The following is a 23,899-nucleotide window of genomic DNA, read 5'->3' on the forward strand; positions in this document are numbered from 1 at the left end:
AGACTCTTGCCAGCTCAAAAATATATATATCTAAGAGACTTTCAGCAAAAATTCTCAGTGACATGGCAGATTTCAAACCCGCGCTGACTACATGAAATGCCAACTTAGAAACAGCAATATTCCAAATTATGAACGGCATAGGCCAGTGGTGGCAAACCTATGGCACGGGTGCCAAAGGCGGCACTCGGAGCCCTCTCTGTGGGCACAAATAAAAAATAATAAAATAAATTGAAAAAAATATGCATCATAAAATGCCATTATATTAACCTCTCATATACAGAAATGCTGGTCTCATCTCCCATCCTGATCCAATATTATTATTATTATTATTATTATTATTATTATTATTATTATTATTATTATTATTATTATTATTATTATTATTATTATTATTATTATTATTATTATTATTATTATTATGTTGTCAAAGCAAGAACATCCAATGTTAGCAGCATTGACATCTGCCTCCCCCCTTACAAAAAGGACAGATCCTGTAGCTGGCTCAGGAATTCTGGGAGTTGAAGTCCACAAGTCATCAAAGGGCCGTAGTTCCCCAGCCCTGAACTAGCACAAAGCATCTTCAGGGAACTGATGGGCCTTGGTAACATTTAAGCCTGTTCTGGACATACCACAAATGTACTGTACACGTAACTCTTACACCTATTCTGTCATGGCCTCACAAGATGTAGGCAACTCATTTGTTATTTGTCTTTGACTTACGGCCGCAGTTGTGCCCCAAATTTCTGTCGTTAAGTGAGACAGCTGTTAAGTGAATTTTGCCCCATTTTGCAACCTGTCTCGCTGCATTTGTTGAGTGAAACACTGCAGGTTGAGCAAGCCACACGGTTTTAAGGGAATCTGGATTTCTCACTGACTTTGCTGGTTGCAAAGGGTGATCACATGACCCTGGGAGACTGCCAGCATCCTGAATATGAGACGGTGGCCAAACGTCTGAATTTTGATCACCTGACCATCACAGATGCTGCAACGGTCATCAGTGTGAAAAATGGTCATTTTTTCCCCAAGTGTTTGTTGTAACTTCAAACGGCCACTAAAGAAACTGTCGTAAATCGAGGACTACCTGTACTACGTCTGAGGCACTGGAGGAGACAAATGAAAGCAAGCATGGACTGGATCCATGTCATCAAACTGCTCTCTGCCGTACATGACTTTTCCACATGCTAGCTGCAGGTTCTAGAGACATTAAGCACACTAAAGCAGGAGAGATATTTCCAAATAAGACTAGCCTCAGTTTCCTTAAAGTAAGAAACCAGCTCTAATTTCTACATTTTTTTGAACATTATTTGTTAACTGGAGAGTGAGGTAAAACCACAGATATGTTTTCTCCCTAAGCTTTCCTATTTAAGATTCATCTTGAACAGGGGTCTTCAAACTTGGCCCTTTGATGACTTGTGGACTTCAACTCCCAGAATTCCTCAGCCAGGCACGCGTGCCTGGCTGAGGAATTCTGGGAGTTGAAGTCCACAAGTCATCAAAGGGCCAAGTTTGAAGACCCCTGATCTCGAATCTTAATTCTTGAATTCATCGATGAGGACTGAAGCCAGACAGAGAAAAAGGCACATTCCAGCTCCCATTCTCTCCACAGGCTACAGGAAATATGGTGGAAAAACACAAATCCAGCAATTATCACTTCTGGCTCAAAGTTATCCGAAGTTGGGCGATCTCCTAGTAAGCTCAGAGATGTCCCGAGGAGCAAACTCCACGGGATTCTTTATTGGTGTGAAGTTTCAGTTTCGTACTTTCTGCTTGTGGTTTTTTTCTTCCTCTTGAGAGTGCCGAGTTGACGAGAGAACGTGGTGAAGCATGACAGCTACAGAAATGGGTGTGGAACACCCCAAACCGCTCAGAGTAGAAATTGCTAAATCTGGAGGACTGTATGGATGAGGGAGGGAGTCTGGGTCTAGTCTGCAACTCCAGGATTAGGAACTTTTCCTTACTCCTCAGCAGAACCATCACTCTTGCCATGGGACCCAAATAACGTGTCAGCCCTACCACAACTAGCTGGCTGTCTTTATCTATTCACCTACGGGTAGTCCTCGACGTGGATCCACATTAAGCCCAACATTCCCACCGCTAAACAACTTAACAGTCGTTAAGTGAGTTTAGCCCCATTTTACGACCTTCCTTGCCACCACAGCTCTGAAGTGAGTCGCTGCAGTTGTTAAACTAGTAACACAGTTGTTAAGGGACTCCAACTTCCCCCATTGACTTTGCTGGTCAGAAAGTGGCAAAAGGCGATCCCGCGTGATCCCGGGACACTACAACGGTCATACCTATGAATCAGTTGCCAAGCATCTGAATTTGGATCACACGACCATAGGGATGCTGCCACGGTCGTAAGTGTGAAAAATGGACTTTTTCAGTGCCATGGCAACTTTGAACGGTCACTACAAAAACAGCAAGCTGTGGCTGGGCAAATGACCGCCTGGACTTGAGAGAAAGGCCAGCATCAAGGAAATAAGAAAGCAAAGTTCTCTTCCACTTGAGCTGGTGGCTCCATGGACACCTCTAAAAAACTGGCTTGACCAGGGGGGTCTTCAAACGTGGCCCTTTTATGACCTGTGGACTTCAACTCCCAGAATTCCTCAGCCAGGCTCTGGGAGTTGAAGTCCACAAGTCATAAAAGGGCCAAGTTTGAAAACCCATGGGCTTGACAATAATAGAACTGGTTGGTCATTCTCTTCTTCTAGGGTATTTTTTTGGAGGGGGGCTTCCATTTCTAATTTATAACCCTGGGATTCAAACTTATAACCCTGGATCTAGAAAGAGTACAGAAAAGAGCAATAAAGATGATTAGAGGACTGGAGGCTAACACCTATGAAGAATGGTTGCAGGAATTGGGTATGTCTAGTCTAGTGAAAATAAGGACTAGGGGAGACATGAAGACAGTGTTCTAATATTTGAAGGGCTGCCACAAAGAAGAGGGCGGTTAACCTAGTTTCCAAAGCGCCTGAAGGCAGGACAAGAAGCAATGGATGGAAACTAATCAAGGAGAGAAGCAACCTAGAACTAAGGAGAAACTTCCTGACCGTGAGAACAATTAACCAGTGGAACCGCTTGCCTCCAGAAGATGTGGGCGCTCCATCACTGGAGGCTTTTAAGAAGACACTGGACAACCACTTGTCTGGAATGATGGATGGTCTCGTGCTTGAGCCACCTTCTGTGGGGAGAGAAGATAAGCTTGTTCCTAAAGTGGCTGTTCTCCTCATGCTGAAATTGATTGACCAAGATGGAATGCCAGTCCTTGTGTTTTGTAAGCTATGATTTATGGTCTCTATATTGATGAACCTACCCCAACATTTATTCAGTAAATTGTAATTGGACAAACCATTTTTGTCTAATTTTTTTAGACTGGATGAACAGATCCATAGTCCAACCGGAGAGAAAGCCGCTGCTTAGTATAGTTAAGACTAAACTCATTGCACCAGTATTCAGAAAAGCCCTAGGGAGCCCCGTCTTCCTGATTTTGCATGAACATTAAACCATGGTTTATTCATGGTTTGCTAATAAACCACATTTGACTGGCTTTGCATAACATAGTAAGCCACAAATCACAACATAGAAATCTGAGTGGCACAATCTCCAGAGGCGGAAGCAAACAAAGCTGGTTGTGTGTTTTTTCAATGCACGCACACAAGCAGTCTACCATAACTGGTGGGCCACCACCCTTACATTCCACAAATGTCTCGCTTTCAAATAGGAATATTGTTATAATACAAATGTTTCACGTTTTCTCCAGGACAAAAATATTAAACCAATGTCTTTATATTCAGGGTCATCCACAAGGAATTTACAAAGTCAAGATGGGGGACACATCTTAGAAAAAAAGGATGAAACTTCAATTCTGAGGTTGTGGTAGCCATCTGGAAGCTTGTAGTTCCTCATAGAGATCCTGCCTGCTTAGACCTAAGATTTTTGGGGTATGAAGGCCACCCTGTTTTGGCCACCCCTGCCCTTTCCTTCTTGGCTTAGTCCAATGAGGAAGCTTTGGGCAACTGAATGAAGCTCCTCTTTGTGATATCTTCTTGTCTGGTCACAGAGAGCAAGTAAAGAACCAGTGATGGTCAGAAGGAGCAGCTTAAGAGGCAGAGGGCTTCCAAGACTTGACCACAAGTCTCTGGACTTGTCTGGATAGGATGCTTAGTCTTATTTTACCTGACATACTAACAGTGTTTGCCTCTCTTCTTCCCAAACATTCACCATTTCCTACCTTCCTTATTTTAGGGGCCAAGAGAGGACTCCAACGGCAGAAGCTTCTGGGGGATGGTCTTTCTCAGTCAGATATTAAAGGCTGGAGGAAAAGAGCTGGTAAGAGGGTTGTAGAAGAGAATCAGAGAGAGATGACTCAACAGCTCTTCAGAAGCTTGAAGGCCTCTACAGTTGCTGAGATTCTTGAAGGCCTCTTAAAGGGAGACCAACCAAACCTGGGCTCTCAAGATATCTATCATGCACAAGACCAGAGAATGGGTTTTTGGTCAGCGATGTCTCTTGGTGGTCTTCTGTACAGCCAGAACCCGGATGGAATGTCACTCTCTTAATGCACGTGTGAATACACGGCATGCATATGAACATGGACGCAGACATAACCTATGCTGAACAATCCTATCAGCCCTCTGAGGTAGTCCAGGCCAGGAAACCAATGCTATGAGTGTAAATACTACTTTTATTATAAAGTTATAGTAACAGAATCTTGCAAGTCTGCTCCTTTCCCTTTCCTGCCTTTATATCAGGGGTGTCAAACTTGCCGCTTCATGTGACGTGTTGCGACGTATCGTGACTTTTTTCACCTTGCTGGAGCTGGGGTGGACGCGCATGATGCATCCAGCCCACGGGCCAGCAGTTTGACATCCCTGCTTTGCATTCAAGAGAACTAGGGAGGGTCTTGTCTGGGACCCTTTCTCAGATTACAGCTTCCCCCAGGGACTCAGATTTCCTTTATTAAACTGATGCCTTGGTTGCACTTCTCCTTCCTGCCCTGCAAGGTTATTCTCACAGCCCAGGATAAATCCCGTTCCTCCTACTGTCTTTCCCCCAGTTTACAGTTAAGGGTCCAAAACGGAGTCCAAAATTTCTGTGGCTAAGTGAGACAGCGTTTAAGTGAATTTTGCCCTGTTTTGCGACCTTTCTTCCCACAGCTGTTAGGGCAATCCCTGCAGTTGTTGAGTCAGTAACCTGGTTAAGTGAATCTGGCTCCCCCTTTGACTTTGCTTGCGGGAAGATTGCAAAAGGGGATCACGTGACCTCAGGACCCCACAGCCATCATAATGGTCTAGGGCAGGGGGAGGCAACCTTGGCTCTTTTATGACTCGTGGACTTCAACTCCCAGAATTCCTGAGCCAGCCACGCTGAGGGGAAAGGGAGAGGTTTCCAAGCTGAGCCATGCTGGCTCAGGAATTCTGGGAGTTGAAGTCCACGAGTCATGAGGGGGCCATAGTGCCCCCATGCTGGCTCGGGAATTCTGGGAATTGAAGTCCACGAGTCATAAAAGAGCCAAGGTTGCCTACCCCTGGTATAGGGTTTCCTGCCTTCCAACTCTGGCATTCTGTTATTCTATTATTCTTAAAGCCACCAGCCACAGGGCACGAGGAAGGCCTAGGAAGGCACTTCCTTCCTTCCTTCCTTCCTTCCTTCCTTCCTTCCTTCCTTCCTTCCTTCCTTCCTTCCTCAGGTGAAGAACGGGCTTCCAGCCTTCTGCAGCCCTCCGTGCTCTCCAAGCAAAAGCCATAAATCATTGTGATGTTGAAAAAACAAACCTCTAAACTCTCTTTAGGCCCAGGGTTAAAAAGAAAGATCTGCCTGTCAAGAGCATAAACATACATATGAACTGATGAGTCATAGACTCTTCCTTTATCGTTCTCCAGGATCAGAGAGAGGCTTTTGCGGTCTCTTGTTCTCCAAGGATATGATTAATGAATAGCAGATTAAATTAAAAAACAAAACAAAACCACAGTCTATGTGGATAATGAGTTGGCAGAACAACTTCCCAATCCAGCCAGCACGTCTTGCATGGATCTGAAAGAGGGGTCGTTAGCACCCAAGCGTAGGGGTCTCGCCCAACTTGAGATTGAGTTTAGCTGGGATCGCAGATTGGGGTGAAGCCGCAGCTTGTTCCAAATGTGGCTTGCTAGATAAACTGCAGTAATAATAATAATAATGATAAAGTTGGAAGGGACCTTGGAGGTCATCTAGTCCAACCCCCTGCTCAGGCAGGAAAGCCTATATCATTTCAGACAAATGGCTGTCCGGTCTCTTCTTAAAAACTTCCAGTGTTGAAGCATTTACCGCTTCTGGAGGCAGGTTGTTCCACTGGTTAATTGTTCTAACTGTCAGGAAGTTTCTCCTTAGTTCTAGGTTGCTTCTCTCCTTGATGAGTTTCCATCCGTTGCTTCTTGTCCTGCCTTCAGGCGCTTTGGAGAATAGCTTGACTCCCTCTTCTTTGGGGCAGCCCCTGGGATACTGGAAGACTGCTATCATGTCCCCCCTCGTCCTTCTCTTCATTAGACTAGACATACCCAATTCCAGCACAGGTAGACCTGGACTTATGTTGCTAAGTGAGATCTTGGTTAGGTGAGTTTTGCCTCATTTTGTGACCTTGCTTGCCACAGTTTTTAAGTGAATCACTACAGTTGTTAGTAACACAGTCTCCCCCATTGACTTTGTTTGCCAGAAGGTCGCAAAAGGGGATCCCCTGACCCCAGGGGGACACTTCAACCGTCGTAAATACGAGTCAGTGGCCAAGCGTCTGAATTCTGACCACGTGATCTTGGGGATGCTGCAACGGTCGTAAGTGTGAAAAACGGTCGTAAGTCACTTTTTTCCAGTGCCGTTGTAACTTTGAGCGGTCACTAAAGAAGTCGGGGACAACCTGCAGCTGGACTTGTACAACTGGCAAAGGCAGATTGCCGTTGCTTTGGTTTGGTCTTAGCCTGCATAACGAGCCTTTTGTGGTTTGTGCCATTATTGCAGTTAAGCAATCCTGGCTCAACTGTCGTTTGTGAAACCATCCCAATTAAATAAAGTGTGGCTTATGCAATGGATGTAATCGTCTTATATAGAGATGTATATAAAGGTCACGATTAAGCAATGAATGACTTAGGGGGGGGGAAAACACCACCCAGGAAATCATGGTCCGAAATGGTATAGGGTTTCCTGCCTGAGCAGGAGGTTGGACTAGATGACCTCCAAGGTCCCTTCCAACTTTATCATCATCATCATCATCATCATCATCATCATCATCATCATCATCATCATCATCTGGATAGATGGTTATTTATCAGGGGTCAAAATTCAATATTTGCAAGAATGCTTTCAATAATGTGTAATTATAAAAGCCGATAGTTTCCCCCTCTGCTTTTCATTTTTCAGCTTGAGTTTTCCAGAAACAATGGCTGACTTTATATTGCATGCTGCAAGGGAAAAAGGCCTATGCCACATTATTAGCCCAATCCAGCTTTTTTTCAGTCCGTGGCCCTTGAAGGTCTGTTTTTGGCAAGCCTCTCATTAATCTGAAACTGAAAATCATTGTACAGTATTTCAGAGATGCGGAGGGAGGTAAAAGCGAGAGAATCTGCAGCGATGGTTTGAAGTTACAATGGCACTGAAGAAAGTGACTTACAACCGATCCTCACACTTAGGACCACTCTGGCACCCCAATGCTTACGTGATCAAAATTTGGGCACGTGGCGACTGGGGTGTCTTTTCGACAACTGCAGTGTCCCAGGGTCACGTGATCCCCATTTGCAACCTCCCCACAAGCAGAGTCAAGACCACGCCCGAGAGCTCGGTCCTGTCCTTTCTTTCGCCTTTTGCAACTTCATGCAGGGGTTGAGCCCAATCAACCCTTAAATGATTTATAGCCCAGTGAAGGGTGCAGAAGCAGAAAATGGATTAATCCATTAACCAGATTTTTGGTACGGGGGGGGAGGGAGTGTCTACAGGGTGTGGTCAAAAATGTCAAGAGAGGGGTTATGCAATGCAATCAAAATTCCAGCTATTTTTTTTACATGTAACACACATGGAGGAGGAGGAGGTGGTGGTGGTGCAGGAGGAGGAAGAGGAGAAGGAGAAGGAGAAGAAAAGAAGAAGAAGGAGAAAGAAAAAGAGGAGAAAAAAAGGAGAGGAGGAGAAGAAAAGGAGAAGGAGAAAGAGAAGGAGAAGAAGAGGAGGAAGAAGGAGGAGGAGGAGAAAAGAAGGAGGAGGAGGAGGAGAAGGGAGGAGAAGAAAAGGAGGAGGAGGAGGAAGAGAAGGAGGAGAAGAAGAAAAGAAGAAGAAAGAGAAGGAGAAGGAGGAAGAGGAGGAGAAAAGGAGGAGGAGGAAGAGGAGAAGGAGAAGAAAAGAAGAATGAGAACGAGAAGGAGAAGGAGAAGAAAAGGAGGAGGAAGAGAAGAAGAAGAAGAAGAAGAAGAAGAAGAAGAAGAAGAAGAAGAAGAAGAAGAAGAAGAAGAAGAAGAAGAAGAAGAAGAAGAGGAGGAGGAGGAGGAGGAGGAGGAGGAGGGGGGGGCGCGGGCGGTCTGATGGGCTGGCACAAGAGGGGGCAGTTTTAATAGCTGCTTTTCTTGCCTGGGACCCTCCTTGCTTTCATAGACGGAACAGGCCCGAAAGAGACGCCTTGCAAAAATGCACCCCCAGACCCCCCCCTTCCCTTTGGATGATTGTACAGCTGCCTGCTCCTTCCGTCCACTTCGGTTCATGCTGAACATCTTAAAATTAACAGGTTTTGGCCCTTTGCCCACCTCCTTGCTGCAGGGTGGAGCAGAAAAAAGGAACAGAGGCAGCCTCAAGAATTCAGAAGTGGTGCCAAAGCCAAAGAAATAAGGAAAAATAAAATAAAATAAAAATAAAATAAAACAGGAGGCAGGGATGAATGGAGGAGAAAGAGAAACACAAAATAATGTCTGGCTCTAAGATAAATGGATTCAACCCTAACCAACCAATCCCTGGTTCTTCCCTTCCCCATCTACAGAAACACACACACACACACACACACACACACACACACACACACCACCTCTGGTTTTGTTCCAACTTGCCTGACTTGATCAAAGCAATTAAAGGGAAGAGTTCCTTTCAGGCTGGAGGGAGGCGACCCCCAAATTGTATTTATTTTCAGGGAGCAACCAGCAAGTTGAGAGTACCTCTGCATTCAAGTAGCTGCCCATGAAAAACAGGATCCCCCCCCCCCCCCCGGGAAGAGAGAGGTGTTAGCTGGGTTTGCACATCACACAAAGGGCACTTCTAGGCAGCCCGGAGTACCAAAGGTGGTAGATATGCTACTGTCCTGGACTTGAAAAAGTTGCATGATTGTGCAACAGAGCCTCCACGTTTAAAGGCAGTATATCAGGGTACATTAGCTACTGAGGGGAGGGGGGAAAGAGGAAGGGGGCAGACATCATCATTATACCCTGCCTTCTGAGATTCTCATAAAGGCTCCTTGGGTGTTTCTGGATGCTTCCTCGGAAAGGGGCCTGGCGAATTCCAGAGCCAGAGGGGGCAGGCTGCTTGACCGATGTGACGGCAGAGAAACCAAAACAGAGGAGAGCTTTGTCTTCCTGGTGCCACAAAAATGAGGAAGCTCTGAGGAGTAAACTTCCTCTGGTTTTCAAACACCAGCAAGAAGAACGGCCTCGTTGAAGGGGTTGTGGCCAAACCCTCCAAAAAAGAAGGGGTGTCCCAAGTGTGTGTTAAGATAGTCCTGGCTGAAACATGGTCCATAGGTCCCTTGACCTCTAAAGAGGGAGAATGGAATAGAATAGAATAGAATAGAATAGAATAGAATAGAATAGAATAGAATAGAATAGAATAGAATAGAATAGAATAGAATAACACATGGAATAGAGAAGAGAAGAGAAGAGAAGAGAAGAGAAGAGAAGAGAAGAGAAGAGAAGAGAAGAGAAGAGAAGAGAAGAGAAATAGGGTAGAGTAGAGTAGAGTAGAGTAGAAGAGAAGAGAAGAGAAATAGGGTAGAGTAGAGTAGAGTAGAGTAGAGTAGAGTAGAGTAGAGTAGAGTAGAGGAGAAGAGAAGAGAAGAGAAGAGAAGAGAAGAGAAGAGAAGAGAAGAGAAGAGAAGAGAAGAGAAGAGAAGAGAAGAGAAGAGAAGAGAAGAGAGAATTTTATTTGGCCAAGTGTGATTAGACACATAAGGGAACACAAGGGGAGAAGCAGCTTAGACCGATGCCTGATCTCTCGGATTTTCTGTACCCTGGTTGGATTTGTAAAACATATTAGTTTGGGGCAAAGCATGATTGGGTGGTTGTGGGAACCCTAGCTGTGAATTCATCTGATGTACACTCCTTTGGGGATGAATTTCTTTAGATGAATGCAGCCATTCTGTTACGCTATGTTTTGTGAGATCCAATCTGGGTCGGTCACCAGCCCCAGAGGTTTTGTCTTCCGAGCTTTCAAAGTCATGCTGGACCTCAGTGGAACTTCTCTCTAGCAGAGTGTGTGCTGTTCTGTGTGTGGCATTTATATGGTGCCTGTTGTATGTGGCTTTTTAAATATTGATTGGGGTATATTGATGGCTGGCTATTAAGTCATTGGCTGCTATTAGCTTGTACTGCCCCACAACAGCCAATGACTTAATAGCCAGCCATCAACACACCCCAATCAACATCTAAGAAGCCACATACAACAGGCACCATGTAAATGCCACACACAGAACAGCACACACTCTGCTAGAGAGAAGTTTCCTGAGGATGGGCTCCAGCATGCATCAGAAAGCTTGGAAGACTAAACCTCTCGTTCTGGTGACTGGCCCAGATTGGATCCTACAACATTATCCTGGGACACGTATATTCGCCTTCATTATGGTTTGTGGGTTGTAGGAATCCAGCCACACAAGAGTTAGATTCACACATGACAGTTAGCCATCCTGCAGTTTGATTAAGATTAGCTTAATGAGTTGTGTAGCCTCACCATTCTAGGTGCGTAAAAGGTGGTTTGAACAGACCCGTGTTTTAGTTCAAAGGGCATCTAGGGCACAGGTTGACTAACCTTCTTTTAGTGAGTTCTTCTCTGCAGATTCTTCCTTCTTCTCAAAGACCTCCAGAGGCTGGTCCCCAGACTCTTCCAATGGGTCAAACGTCGGCTCTGGATCTGAAGCCTTGGAAGCATCTTGGCAGGAGACGGAGTCAATCGGAGCAGGGCAGTTTTCTCTTGGGTTGGCCAAAGCTGGGCTCCCTTGTGGAGCTGGCACTGTCATTGGATAACCAAGAAAAGAGGACTGGGAAGTAGCTTGAGCAGTTGGAGATTGAGAGACAAGCTGGAAAGAGGCAGACTGAGGACAAGAAGCTGTTATCTCTGTTTCTGATATCTCTGGAAGGCTTCCACAAGAGGTCGTTAGGGAAGTATCATGGGTTATGATCATTTGATCTTTGTTGATCAGTTCTGGAGACGGAGGAGACAGGCTGTGGCCAAGGCTGATCTGAAGCTGGGCCTTAGGCAAAGATTTGGGCCCAGGATCAGCCACAGAAGGGAGAACACAACCAACTGGGGGGTTTCCAATTAACCTGTCCAGGCTGGTGGGAAATGTTTGAAGCTTTGAGGTTTGCCTAGAGGCCAAAGAAGCCGTAGAAGTCACATTCGCCAACTGGCTTACCTCCATGGTAGAGAAAGGAGAATCCTTTCTCAGTAACGTTCCATTCTTTGGAAGAGGCGAGATGGGATTTTGGTCTTGGGAGCTCCACCTGTTGGTGGGGTCAACGTTTGAGGTGGAGCAAAGGGTAGGACTGGGCCCCTGGTCTTCTGCGATATGCAAGTCAAGGGATGGCAAGGAGCCGTGATTCACAGTGGGCTTGGAGACCTGCCGGATGGGACGCTCCACCTCGGGATGAAAGACATTCCCATGGGAAGAGAACTTCTTCTGCAAAGGACTAGATAGCTGAGACATCTCGATTGCAGAGGACTCAGATTGCCGAGCGGGATTCGGAGGGCATCTTGTGGGAGTTGGACACCCCAAACTGGAAGAAGAACTGTGAAGACTCTCGTCACTTCCTGGCCCTAAAGATGAAGAGAATCCATTGGGATTCAGCCGAGTTTGGAAGGAGGACACCCTGATGAGGTTGGTCCCATTGGCCCGAGGCAAATGAATGGTGCCTCGGTTGAAAGACAAGCTGTTAGTGATCCTGGCTTTGGGGATCGGACTGTGTGAAGGACTGGGGATGTTGCTCAGGCCGATGGGAGATTGGTAGATATTCTGCATGGGTCCCCTGATTCTTTTCCCCTCTCCATTTTCAGATGGGCAGGGATTTAGAGAAGGTCTGGTTGAACACGAAGTGACCTCTTCTACATCTTCCATCTCAAAGGACCTCTTTAAGGCTGCAGAAGAAAGCAAGAAAGGACACAAAAACTGTCCATTAGCCCAACAGTGCTCAAATATTTTGCCTTCGTTGTACAGATCCCTTAGAAAATTGTAGGGCTGTTGAACAAATCAGTTCTCCAGCTTGATCTCTACTCTATCAATCAAAGGCTATTTCTGTACTTACATTTTAATGGCCTTTACTGTTTCAGCATTATATTCTCTGGTTTTTCTTCAGCTCCTATAAATCTTTCACCTTTTACTAAAGGTTTCCGTGGAGAGACACATTTATGTGTTTATAACTAATTTTCTGAGGATCTCCCTCCCTTCCCATTTTTTAGTTAGAGTTGTGTATTTATCTTTTTTTTAATATTTAGTTCCTATTGTATAGTTTTTCTAAAATTTTATCTTTATTAAACTCTGGAAACTGCCCAGAGTTACCTTGTGGTAAGATAGGTGTTCAAGAAATTTAACAAATAAGTAATAACAATAACAACAACAACAACAACAATAATAATGGATAGTGAACAACAGAATAGAAGAGAAAGAACTGGAGAAGATAACAAAATACAAAGACCTACAAATAGGAATAGAACGACTGTGGCAAAGGCAAGCAAGAGTAGTACCAATAGTAATAGGCGCCTTGGGTGCAATCCCAAAACAACTGGAGCACCACTTGAACACCATTGGCATTGACGAATTCGCTATTAGTCAATTGCAAAAGGCGGCCTTACTAGGAACTGCTTCCATCCTGTGACGTTATCTGTAATACCATGAAATATCCACATCTGCCTATCCCAGGTCCTTGGGAAGGACTCGATAGGTAGACAAAAATGCCAAATCCAGTCTGAACATCTGGCTGACTGTGTGATGATTAATCATCATCATCATCATCATCATCATCATCATCAACAACAACAACAACAACAACAACGGTCATCTTACAAAAATACACCTCTGATGATAGGCTGGCGAGTTGGTTTCCTTTAGGACAGACATGTCAAAATCGCAACGTCACATGATGTCGCGCGATGTATCGGAGCTTTTTCCCCATTGCTGACAATGGGGTGGGCATGGTTTCGTCGGGATGTGTCCAGCCCATGGGCTGGCAGTTTGACACCCCTGCTTTAGGAGGTGCATTTTCAGGGAAAAGATGGGAGGCTGCCTCAGCATCGGATTATGAAAATGTGTACAGGCAGTCCTCCAGTTACGGCTACAATTGAGCCCACAATTACAGTCATACATGGCCGTCATGACATGGCAGTTTTCCAAATTCCATAATCGGATCCGATTTTATGACCAATTCCCCAATTTTGTTTTTGAAAACTATTATGAAAAGAACCCTTTAGAAAGGAAACAGAGTTTAATGAAGCAGAGAGTTCCGTGGGCACCAAGGGAAGGCAGCCCAATCTTCAGGTTGCCTATTTCAGCCAAAGGTTTGCCACCAGGGGTCAGATGGGATTTACAGATGGTTCTTCAAAGCTCCGGACTCTGCAAAACCCTCCCTTAGTGCTACCTGTGAAACTCGATGCTCTCCTTCAGTGAGATGGTTTGGGGAATCTTTGATGTGGGGTCGTGGTGGGAATCCTGTTGCCTGCTGGAGATGAGATTTGTATCTCCTAAACAAACAGACGATTAGAGACAGGAGAGCTAAATTTCAAAGGTTGCTGCCTGTCTTCTCCAGCTGGTGGAAGGAGCCAAGAGAAGAATGCTAATCGTTCGACTATATTCATATTCTTATTATTAGTTTACAAAACATTTGACTGCTATCCTGCCTTGGCTGAACTTTGCTCTGGATTTTGCAGGGATTTCCCATATAAGGACACAGCTTCAGACAGGACTACAAAACGTGATGTTCTCCAGAAGTTTTGGACACCTCTTTTTTTAAATATATATATATATTCCATTCGACCCCCCACGAGTCGAATGGAAGGAGTGATAGTAACATGAAGGAGAATGGAATTGAAGCCAATACACACGGGAGGGATTGTGAAAGTGATAGAGGAAAGGGTGAAACGAATGAGGGGGAAAGAATGGATCGATCAGAGGGGAAGGACGAAAGAACCACTCAGGGTGAAAGGTGTAAGAAAGAACCCTGGATGATCCCGGATGAAGACATCCAGAGACCCCGTAGCAATAAACAGGGAAAGAAGGCAAGACGCTTACACGTGGGTAAAGACAAAACAGGCACCGCGCAGGAGCGCGTGTACCGAGGACCGGTTACGCGCTCGCGTAGCCGGATGCAGGCATGTGAGAATGGTATATAAACCCTCCCAAATACCGCCTCAGCAACCCTGATGATGTCGGGAGAGTCCGACGAAAGCTCGGTTGCCGATAATTTTAAATGTTTTATTGCTTTTAAACTGTTTTTAAACTTTTTAATTGTTTATAAACATTTTAGCTACTCTTGGTGATCGTGATTATTTGGACACAATATGGATGCACCCAAGAGCCGCATTTTTAATTCTATCTCCAGCCATATATACTGTATATATATTTTGCTCCCAGTAGGTATTTCTAAAATGGCAGGGTAGAGAGCCGATACGCATGAGGTAAAAAGTAAATACTGGCTGTTCTGAATTAATTTAATCAGAGACTGGCCTACAACTGCAGAAGTGAGTGGATGACCTGCAGGTATTCATGAAAGCTTGCTTATATTTCAAGCAGACCAATTATCCATGGGACGGGAGGAGGAGGAGGAGGAGAAAAACAAAGGGGTTGCTTGCAGCAAATGGCACTACCCCCCAAGAACATTCAAAACAAGTCAGCTAGGTGACAAAGAAGAATGTGACACTGTTCCCCCAAGGGCCTGGGCAATCTCGTGCAAATCTGTTTTGATCCTTGGCTAAGTGTTTTTTGGTGGAGCAACCAAAAAGGACTTCCCCTGTTTTACTGGTCCATAAGCACAACCAATCTTAACACATGGAAAACTTAGTCCAGAAGATAAGAGTTGTTGACCTATTCTCCAAAGCTCTTGAGGGCAAGACAAGAAGTAATGGATGGAAGCTTGTTAAAGACTAATCCAACCTAGAATTAAGGAGAACACTTCATCAGTGGAATGGTTTACCTCCAGAAGTTGTGGGTGTTCCATCCAGTGTTCCATCACTAGAGTTTTTCAAGAAGAGATTGGAATTGTCTGGAGTGGTATAGGGTCTCCTGCTTGAGCAGGGGGATGGACTAGAAGACCTCCAAGGTCCCTTCCAACTCTGTTATTCTGTATCATGCATAGGGTGGCTAAAAGCCATGGGTTGGCTGCAGAGATCTTCCAAAGTCCTTCTAAACTAGGGGTCTTCAAACTTGGCCCTTTTATGACTTGTGGACTTCAACTCCCAGAATTCCTCAGCCAGCATGCTTGGCTGAGGAATTCTGGGAGTTGAAGTCCACAAAAGGGCCAAGTTTGAAGACCCCTGCTCTAAATGGTCATTTCTCATATGACACAAAGAGAAAATGACTAAGTGCTTGATCGGAGAATGACTATATCCCCTCTCTATTTGATTTTAATTCAATGTAAATGAAAAGAAATGTAGCTTTCATCCTGGTCTTATCCACTGTTTTGGGGTCTGTGGCCCCTAGCATTTCTCTCACAACCCAAGAATAGCTTATGGTTGAGAAAAAGTTGCCTGTCCCATCTTTTCATTCAGACCATCCCCAAGTGGTCCCTGGTTTGGTTGCCAGTAAATAGGTAGTCACTGAGTTCAGTTTTCAAATCCTGTGAATCAGGAACGGTCATAGGTCTCGTGTCCCACAATATAATTGGTGGTGAGCTAACTTCCCAACTTGGTTAAAGAGTTGTGTGCAACTAGAAAAAAAAACAAGTGATTGAAAAAAATATTTGTAGCTCAGGATTGAACTGTGGGGTCCTTGGTGCTCTCTGAGCTTGGTTGTTTTCTTGCAGACATTTCATCACCAAACTAGGCAACCTCATCAGTGCTAAAAAGAACTAAGATAGTGACGCACGAGTTGTCACTACAATTCAACACTGTAGTTGTCACTACAATTCAACTCTCCTGACCAGAAGTGGTCAGGAGAGTTAGGAACAAGGCTGGTCTTGCCTGCCACACATTCAAACTCGAATTCCTTTTTCAACAAAGTGCATGTTGCAATGTCCATCAAGGAATTGAAACTGGGCAGTTGGAAAGAGGTTCTCAAATGGTTAGCAAAACAGCAAGAAAGAAAGACAGACAGACAGAAGGTGTGATGCAAAGGATTGCTAATCCCATCTCTCTGTAAACACCAAGGTATTGTTCCTAAGTTTACAGGAAGATTTATTTCCGAGGGGGAGCCTGTAAATTCTCAGGTTTACTCACAAAGTGAGGCTAGCCAGTTGCTAAGCCCTTTCCTATTATCTATTCCTTCAGTCTTTCAAACAATGAAGTTCTCTAAATTCAATTACTTGACCTGACCTCCTATTTAATCAAACCGGAGAGTCAAAGGCTAAGATGTTAACTACTTGGTCCCTCTGATTTTTAACTAGATCAGGGAAGAGACTTAATACAATCAGTTCCCTAAAGGGTCCTGATTTACATGTTTGCACTTAATGTTATCTGCTGGTCTCTGGCTTAAGAAAAGAGACTTTAATGCAATCCGTGGCTCCGGGCTCTTTTTCATATTTCATGCATGTTCTATGAACCATTAAGAAATCAGACGTCCTTGTGAAAATATGGCTCACAAATGATAAAAGCCAACTGGCTGAGGAATTCTGGGAGTTGAAGTCCGCAAGTCTTCAAGTTGCCAAGGTTGAGGACCCCTGCTCTAAAGGATGACACTGGGATGACCAGGGCAGATCTGAAGGACGCAGTGGGAGAGGCATGGAGAGTGCTGATCCATACAGTGGCCAAGGGTTGGACGTGAATGAATGGCTGATGATGATGACCAAGTCAATTTGAGAGTCCTATCAAGTAAACCCTGTAAGGTCCATTCTAGGACATTTTGCTTCGCTCTTGTTCAACTCAAGAGCCAGCCCTAAGTCTTAGGTATGGTAGCAGCTCAACAGCTGGAAGGAAGCTAAGCAAAGCCAGCTTCAGTTCATTTATTTGCTTGACCCCCGCCCTCCAGCTGTTTTCTCCAGCACCTGCTTGAGCTCAAGTGTCCATCACAAAGGAGAACCTTTCCCACCTCCCTGAGGGTGAGAAGGAGCCCTTTGCCCCTGCTGCCCTCCACCTTCTCTCCCCCAACACCTCCAGCGTTGACCCCTGAACCAAATGGGAGAAAATGACAGCATACACTCCATCACTGTCACTGGGGAATCAAAAGGCTGGCTGGAGGGACTCCAAACATCCGTGCAGCTGGAGGCCTCCTGGTGCTAGAGCTGACCCAGGGAGAGAGTTTAGTCAGATGATCAACAACTGAGCTGAGAGCCAAAGATATGGATCTGATGCCGCCCTCCATGCCCCAAACCCTGGGCTTTCAGTCCTGTGCTGGAGAGTTTTAGCAAAGGAAAATAAGTAAGAAGGAAAGGAGAGCTCAATTGTCCATGGAGATTCTCAATCATCCAGGTTGGTTTGGAAAAGCAAAGGATCTTTTTCCAAAAGGCAGCTGGACTTTCTTGGTTTGATGAACTGAAGAAGCTTCTTGGATGAGAAGAGAAACGTTGTCAAGGAAAAACAAAACAAAACAAGAAAGTCCAGTTGTCTTTTGGAAAAAGCTCCTTTGAGAGAATCCAAAGGATTAATGGCTAGAAACAGGGAGATCCTAAATTCCAGTTATGCCCTAGGCACAAAATCAGCCGGGGGACTTGGCATCAGCCCCTCAGTCTTGGGAGGAAGAAGACAAGGGCCAATCATTTCTAAAAATCTTGCCAAGAAAACTGCAGGGACTTGTCGAGAATTATTGGAAGGCACACGAGCACGATCCCAACTTCGGGTGTACTAATAGCCGATTAAAAAGGCAGAATAGTTGGCCTGGAATTTGAGTTGCCAGAATGCACTCCAGTTTCCATCAGTAAGAAATTACGTTGGTCCATCATTCATTTTAATCCTCATGGCGAATCACATATCAGGCTCACTCGGGGTATTATCTGAGCACCTAAGAGCGAGTCGATTTGAGGAAATCTCGTTCTCAATCTCCAATCCAGCAGGCTTTACCCCACCCCACCACCCACTTAATAAATGTCTATTCATAATTTCTAGGGGAACAGCTGGCAGCTATAAGCCCAGCCCGCCCGCCACATCTGTGGGGGAGGGAGAGGAGAAGGAAAGCCCACATTGAGTTTCTCTGCTCCTGTTGCACTTTCATTGAAACATCCAGAAGCATTCCTCATTGGAGGAAGTGCAAGGTCCCAGTGTGAAAAGTACCACCTCCAACCTGGATCTGAGAACATAGAATAATAGGGTTGGAAAGGACCTTGAAGGTCTTCTAGTCCACCCCCCTTCACAAGCAGGATACTCTGTGTCATTTCAGAAAAATGGCTGTCCAATCTTTTTCTTAAAAACCTCCAGTGGTGGAGCTTCCACAACTTCTGGAGGCAAGCTGTTCCACTGTTGAATTTGTTCTCACTGTCAGGAAATTTCTCCTTAGTTCCAGGTTGCTTCTCTCTTTGATTAGTTTCCATCCGTTGCTTCTTGTCCTGCCTTCTGGGGCTTTGGAGAATAGGTCCACCCTCCCTCTTCTCTGTGACAACCCCTCAAGTATTAGAAGAGGTGCTATCATGTCACTCTTGTCCTTCTCTTTGCTATATTAGACAGTCCCAGTTCCCACAACCATTCATTGTACAATTTAGTCTCCGGCCCCGTAATCATCTTTGTTGCTCTTCTCTGTACTCTTTCTAGTGTCTCAACATCTTTTTTTTTTTGTATCGTGTAACTATAGATGATTGTAAAAATCAAAGGAGTGTGCAATTTCATGACTAAGATGGTTCTTTCGTGGGTTGACCAAAGGGCCAGTTTTTCCTATGGGCTAAGGAGGATTCAGACACTCCAACAGCCCATCTGGGCCAAGATGAGGCATTTGATAGTGTCCCAGAGGCACTGCTTACCCTCTCCACAAAAAAAAGACTGTTTACATCTTGGCCAAATTCTCCCAAGATCAAATTCAAGTCCCACCTTCTCCCAAACTCAGACCTGGCTGAATCACACTCTCTGTTTCCAAGTCTTATTTCTTCCAAGTTAGATTCTTCTGCTAAAAATTACTAGGTCAAAAGGGTTCCTGATCCTTCAAGTCCTGCAGATGTTTTGAGAAGGCCTTCTCATCAACACCAGTGGTTAACGAGATTTGCCTCAGAAGTAGGAATTGAGCCCCAAGAATTTCTATATTTGTGGAGTTCCCTCCCTCCCTCCTTCCGTCTCTCTCTCTCCCCACCTCTTCTCGTGAGTTCCCGCTCCAAACTTTCCTTAATTACAAACTGTAAAATGTGGAAGGGGAGACATTGCTACAACAGCTGGTAACTGGAACCCTTAAAAAAACAACCAATAAACTCTCTCTCTCTCTCTCTCTGCTGGAGACACACGCTAGTGATTGTAGGCTGTCCATGTTCCAACTCCGAGCTGTCTCTCCACAGAGGTTTCCTGAAGCAGCTTTTAAAATAAAACTCTATCCTTCTGTCATGGTGGGGTGGCCTGAATGATCTCAGTTTCAGCTTTGTGTGGGAACAAAGCAGCTGCTCTGAAGTGAGGCCAATTGCCAAAGAACCCTGAGGTTGTTGGGTTTTTTTTGCTCTGTCTGCTTCCTGCAGAATCTCAGTGACCTACAAGGGCTCCTCAACATACAGGTTAGAATAGAATAGAACTGGAAGGGACCTTGGAGGTCTTCTAGCCCAACCCCCTGCTCAAGCAGGGGACCCCCCATACTATTCCAGACAACTGGATGTCCAGTCTTTTTTTAAAAACTGCCAGTGATGGAAGCACCCACAACTTCTGGAGGCAAGCCATTCCACTGATTAATTGTCCTCACTGTCAGGAAGTTTCTCCTTAGTTCTAGTTTGCTTCCCTCCTTGATTAGTTTCCACCCATTGTTTCTTGTCCTGCCCTCTGGTGCTTTGGAAAATAAGTTGGCCCCCTCTTCTTTGTGGCAGCCCCCCAAATATTGGAAACACTGTTATCATGCCCCCCTAGTCCTCCTTTTCTCCAGACTGGCCAAACCCAAATCCTGCAACAGTCCTTCATCTGTTTTAGTCTCCAGGCCTTTGATCATCTTAGTTGCTCTTCTCTGCCCTTTTCCCAAAGTCTCAACATCTTTTTTTGTAGTCCTCAACTTACAAACATTGGTTTCGTGACTGCTTGGCGTTACTGAAAAAGTGACTTACAACCAGCTCTCGCCCTTACAACCAGTGCAGCATTCCCATGGTCATGTGATCCAAATTGACTTGGGAACCAGCAAATATTTTCATAAGTGATCACCGTTTGTCACCTTCCCAGCTGGCTCCCGACAAGCAAAGTCAACGGGGAAGCCGGATTCACTTAACCACTGCATGATCCACTTAACAACAAATCAGGCATGATGCGCTTAACAATCAACTTGCTTAGCAATGGAAATCCGGGTCCTGATTGTGGGTTGTTGTTTTTCTTCTTAGCTTATAGTATAAAATACAAAAATAGGAAAACGAGTAGTAGGGAGGTGATCAGCCACCTGGGAAAGCCAAGGGAAATCATCAAAACAATTAAAAAACGAAAATTAGAATATTTCGGACATGTGATGCGACACCCAGAAAAATACGGCATACTCCATTTAATCCTCCAGGGAAAGATTGAAAGCAAATGAGGTCCAGGCAGAAGAAGAACATCATGGCTTCAAAATCTAAGGGACTGGTTTGGACAAAACTCAGCAGCACTTTTTCGTGCGGCTGCTGATAAAAACAGGATCGCCAACAGGATCGCCAACGTCCGATAACGGATATGGCAGAAGAAGAAGAAGAAGAAGAAGAAGAAGAAGAAGAAGAAGAAGAAGAAGAAGAAGAAGAAGAAGAAGAAGAAGAAGAAGAAGAAGAAGAAGAAGAAGAAGAAGAAGAAGAAGAAGAAGAAGAAGAAGAAGAAGAAGAGAACAAAGGTGAGGAGAAGGGAAAGAGAGAAGTATGGAAGAGAGGAGGAAAAGAAAAGAACAGTTGACTTCCGACTGTTGTGGCAGAATAAGGCATTAGCACCGAACCTCAACTTTTTACTTTCCCATCATAGTACAAATTCGCCATTTCTTATAACAGCAAATCAATCTAATCAGTAAAGCCCCAAATCAAAGTTTCATTTTTTTTCCACCTCAAGCACAAAGTCCAGAAGCCGTCTCCGAGCAGAAACAAAAGGACTTCTGTTCTTTTCTTTAACCAAAACGGTCAGTTTAGCCATCTCTGCTAACTCCACCATTTTTTAAGTTGACGACTACCTGTATCTCCCCTGCAGAGATTGATTTGTTCAGAATGATATTTTTTTTTTTTTAACTGGGGGCAAGGAGAAGAGAGATACCTGGTCCTTTCAGGAGCTCTTCAAGAGAATCTTGCTTTCAGGTTTTTCAAAGGAAGGGGGGAAAGTTCAGGGTTGCAATAAGCTGGGTCTCTCACTCCATGCACGTGTGTTATAATTCAGAGGGCTAGATCCCTCTGAACAATCAGATTTATCACTCCTGAGGGATCAGCCAAACTTGTGATACTTAAACCTGCAAATGGACATGAAGGGTTTTTTTTTGTAGGGAAGCCTACAGATTCCATACCTGCCTTTGCTCTGGGAAGAGCTGGGATGCAGGTTGTGCAACAAGTTAACTAGGCTGGCTGGTTAATGATGGAAGCCATAGCCTAACCTATTTGCAGGACCACCAAATTGGATGCTAGTATGGCTGTGAAAGTTGGACCATAAGAAAGGCGGAGCGCCAAAGAATTGAGGCCTTCGAACTATGGTGCTGGAGAAGACTCCTGCGGGTCGCCTGGACTGCAAGGCGATCAAACCGGTCAGTCCTAGAGGAGATCAACCCCGACTGCTCTTTAGAAGGCCAGATCCTGAAGTGGAAACTCAAGTACTTTGGCCATCTAATGGGAAGGAAGGACTCACTGGAGAAGAGCCTGATGCTGGGAAAGATGGAGGGCAAGAGAAGACGGGGACGACAGAGAATGAGGTGGCTGAAGCAGGAGGCGTGAGCTTCAATGGACTCCAGAAGATGGTAGAGGACAGGAAGGCCTGGAGGAACGTTGTCCATGGGGTCGCGATGGGTCGGACACGACTTCACAACTAACAACAACAACAAGGGATGACACTCAATAAGTTGGATCAACAGTCCAGTTCCTCATTTAGCAGTCTTTGTAGCACAGCGGCTGGATTCACACATTGTTTTGTGACATAAATATGGTTCTTTGTGTTGACCTAGCCTTTTCAGACAATGGTCAAGCACACAGCATATGACATGAAGTCCTAGGGCTGGGTCCACCAATCATCTAGGCTCGGTTTGGTTTTGGCTTGACATAAGACATTAATCGAGGCCGTTACTGAACAGAAACTATGCTTTACGGCTTAATGTGTTGTGTAAACCAGAATCATGGCTTGTTCCTCAAGCTTTGGCTGAAGCAAGCCACTGCTTAGCACCAGATACGAATCTAAGCCAACTGTGGTGAAGATCCCAGGCAGATTGTCTAGACACGATGAAGACCTTTTATAGGGAACCTGCTACAGAAATCCAGTTTTGCTCTGTCAAAGTAAAGCAAAATTGAAGATAACGTTTTACACTCTCAAATGTAGGGAAAAAAGCAAGCAAGAGAGGGCTTACATGTGTATGCAATATAATGTTATGGCAGTTTCACACCACTTAGGTCGGCTTCAATTCCAACTTTAAAAGTACCTCTTCAAAGGGCACACCCAGCCCTTATATCAGCGGTTCTCAACCTATGGGTCGCGACCCCATTTGGGGTCGATCGACCATTTCACAGGGTCGCCAAGCAAGGCTGTCCGCCATTTTTTTCCCCTTTTCCGGCGGGTGCCTTACCTCCCTTGAGCTGGGCCAGATGGTGGTCGGCCTGCTCCGTCTCTGCCGCTTGCCAGCTACGCCTCGGCCGGTGCAGGGGGCGGAACCACGCATGTGCGGCGCTCCCGGGCAGGGAAAGTCCTCGACTTACGACCGGTTTAGTCCTCGACGTACGACCGGTTGGGGGTCACGGCATTAAAAAGGTTGAGAACCACTGCCTTATATAAACATGTTAAAGTACAGACAGGGAGGGCATATCTTATATGTTCACTATTTTTTTCTCCTTATATAAATTCACCCATACAAATATACTCCCATATATTCTGAATTTTCAGCTTAACTTTCCTGGCTGGCTCAACAGTTTCTACTGGTGAAGCAAGGAAATCTATAGAATGGTTTGTTTCTCAACCGTGTCAACCTTAAGATGTGTGGATTGAAGTCCACCTGTCTTTAAGTTATTAAGGTTGAGAAATTCTACTATGGAAGGTATGAAACTTCTTTGGGATTTATCGCTCCACATGCATACGAGTGTAGAGTCTTTCCTGGGGGCACTTATTTTCCAATAAAATATAAACAAGACGGTCTAGACTAGAGTCAGTTGTAGATGGGGGAGGAAAAATGATGATAAAAATGGGAGTTCATTTCAGTTTATGTGCACTGCATATTCTGTTTATATGTCTGGATGTCTTCAGAGCCAAGCTCCACTATGATGTT

The 23,899-nt window shown here is 45.0% G+C and overlaps 1 protein-coding gene and 1 non-coding gene across 2 annotated transcripts in view; one reads left to right on the forward strand and one right to left on the reverse strand.

Annotated features, from left to right (window-relative positions):
- SEPTIN12 (septin 12) overlaps positions 1-18,297 on the reverse strand; it is a 63,679-nt gene extending 45,382 nt beyond the window's left edge. Inside the window, exons 1-4 of the mRNA XM_029284742.1 lie at positions 18,269-18,297; positions 16,312-16,439; positions 11,618-12,336; positions 11,014-11,281 (exon numbers count right to left, since the gene is read on the reverse strand). Of these exons, the coding sequence (XP_029140575.1) occupies positions 11,014-11,281; positions 11,618-12,336; positions 16,312-16,439; positions 18,269-18,297 (1,144 nt within the window). The remainder of the gene's footprint in view (positions 1-11,013; positions 11,282-11,617; positions 12,337-16,311; positions 16,440-18,268) is intronic.
- LOC114922783 lies at positions 12,535-12,652 on the forward strand. The gene has a single exon (XR_003810481.1). It is a non-coding gene; the product is annotated as a U5 spliceosomal RNA (small nuclear RNA).
- Positions 18,298-23,899: the final 5,602 nt, after the last annotated feature.

Source organism: Protobothrops mucrosquamatus, unplaced genomic scaffold (assembly GCF_001527695.2).
Source record: "Protobothrops mucrosquamatus isolate PMUCROS unplaced genomic scaffold, P.Mucros_1.0 scaffold880, whole genome shotgun sequence".
In the NCBI taxonomy this organism is placed as follows: domain Eukaryota; kingdom Metazoa; phylum Chordata; class Lepidosauria; order Squamata; family Viperidae; genus Protobothrops; species Protobothrops mucrosquamatus.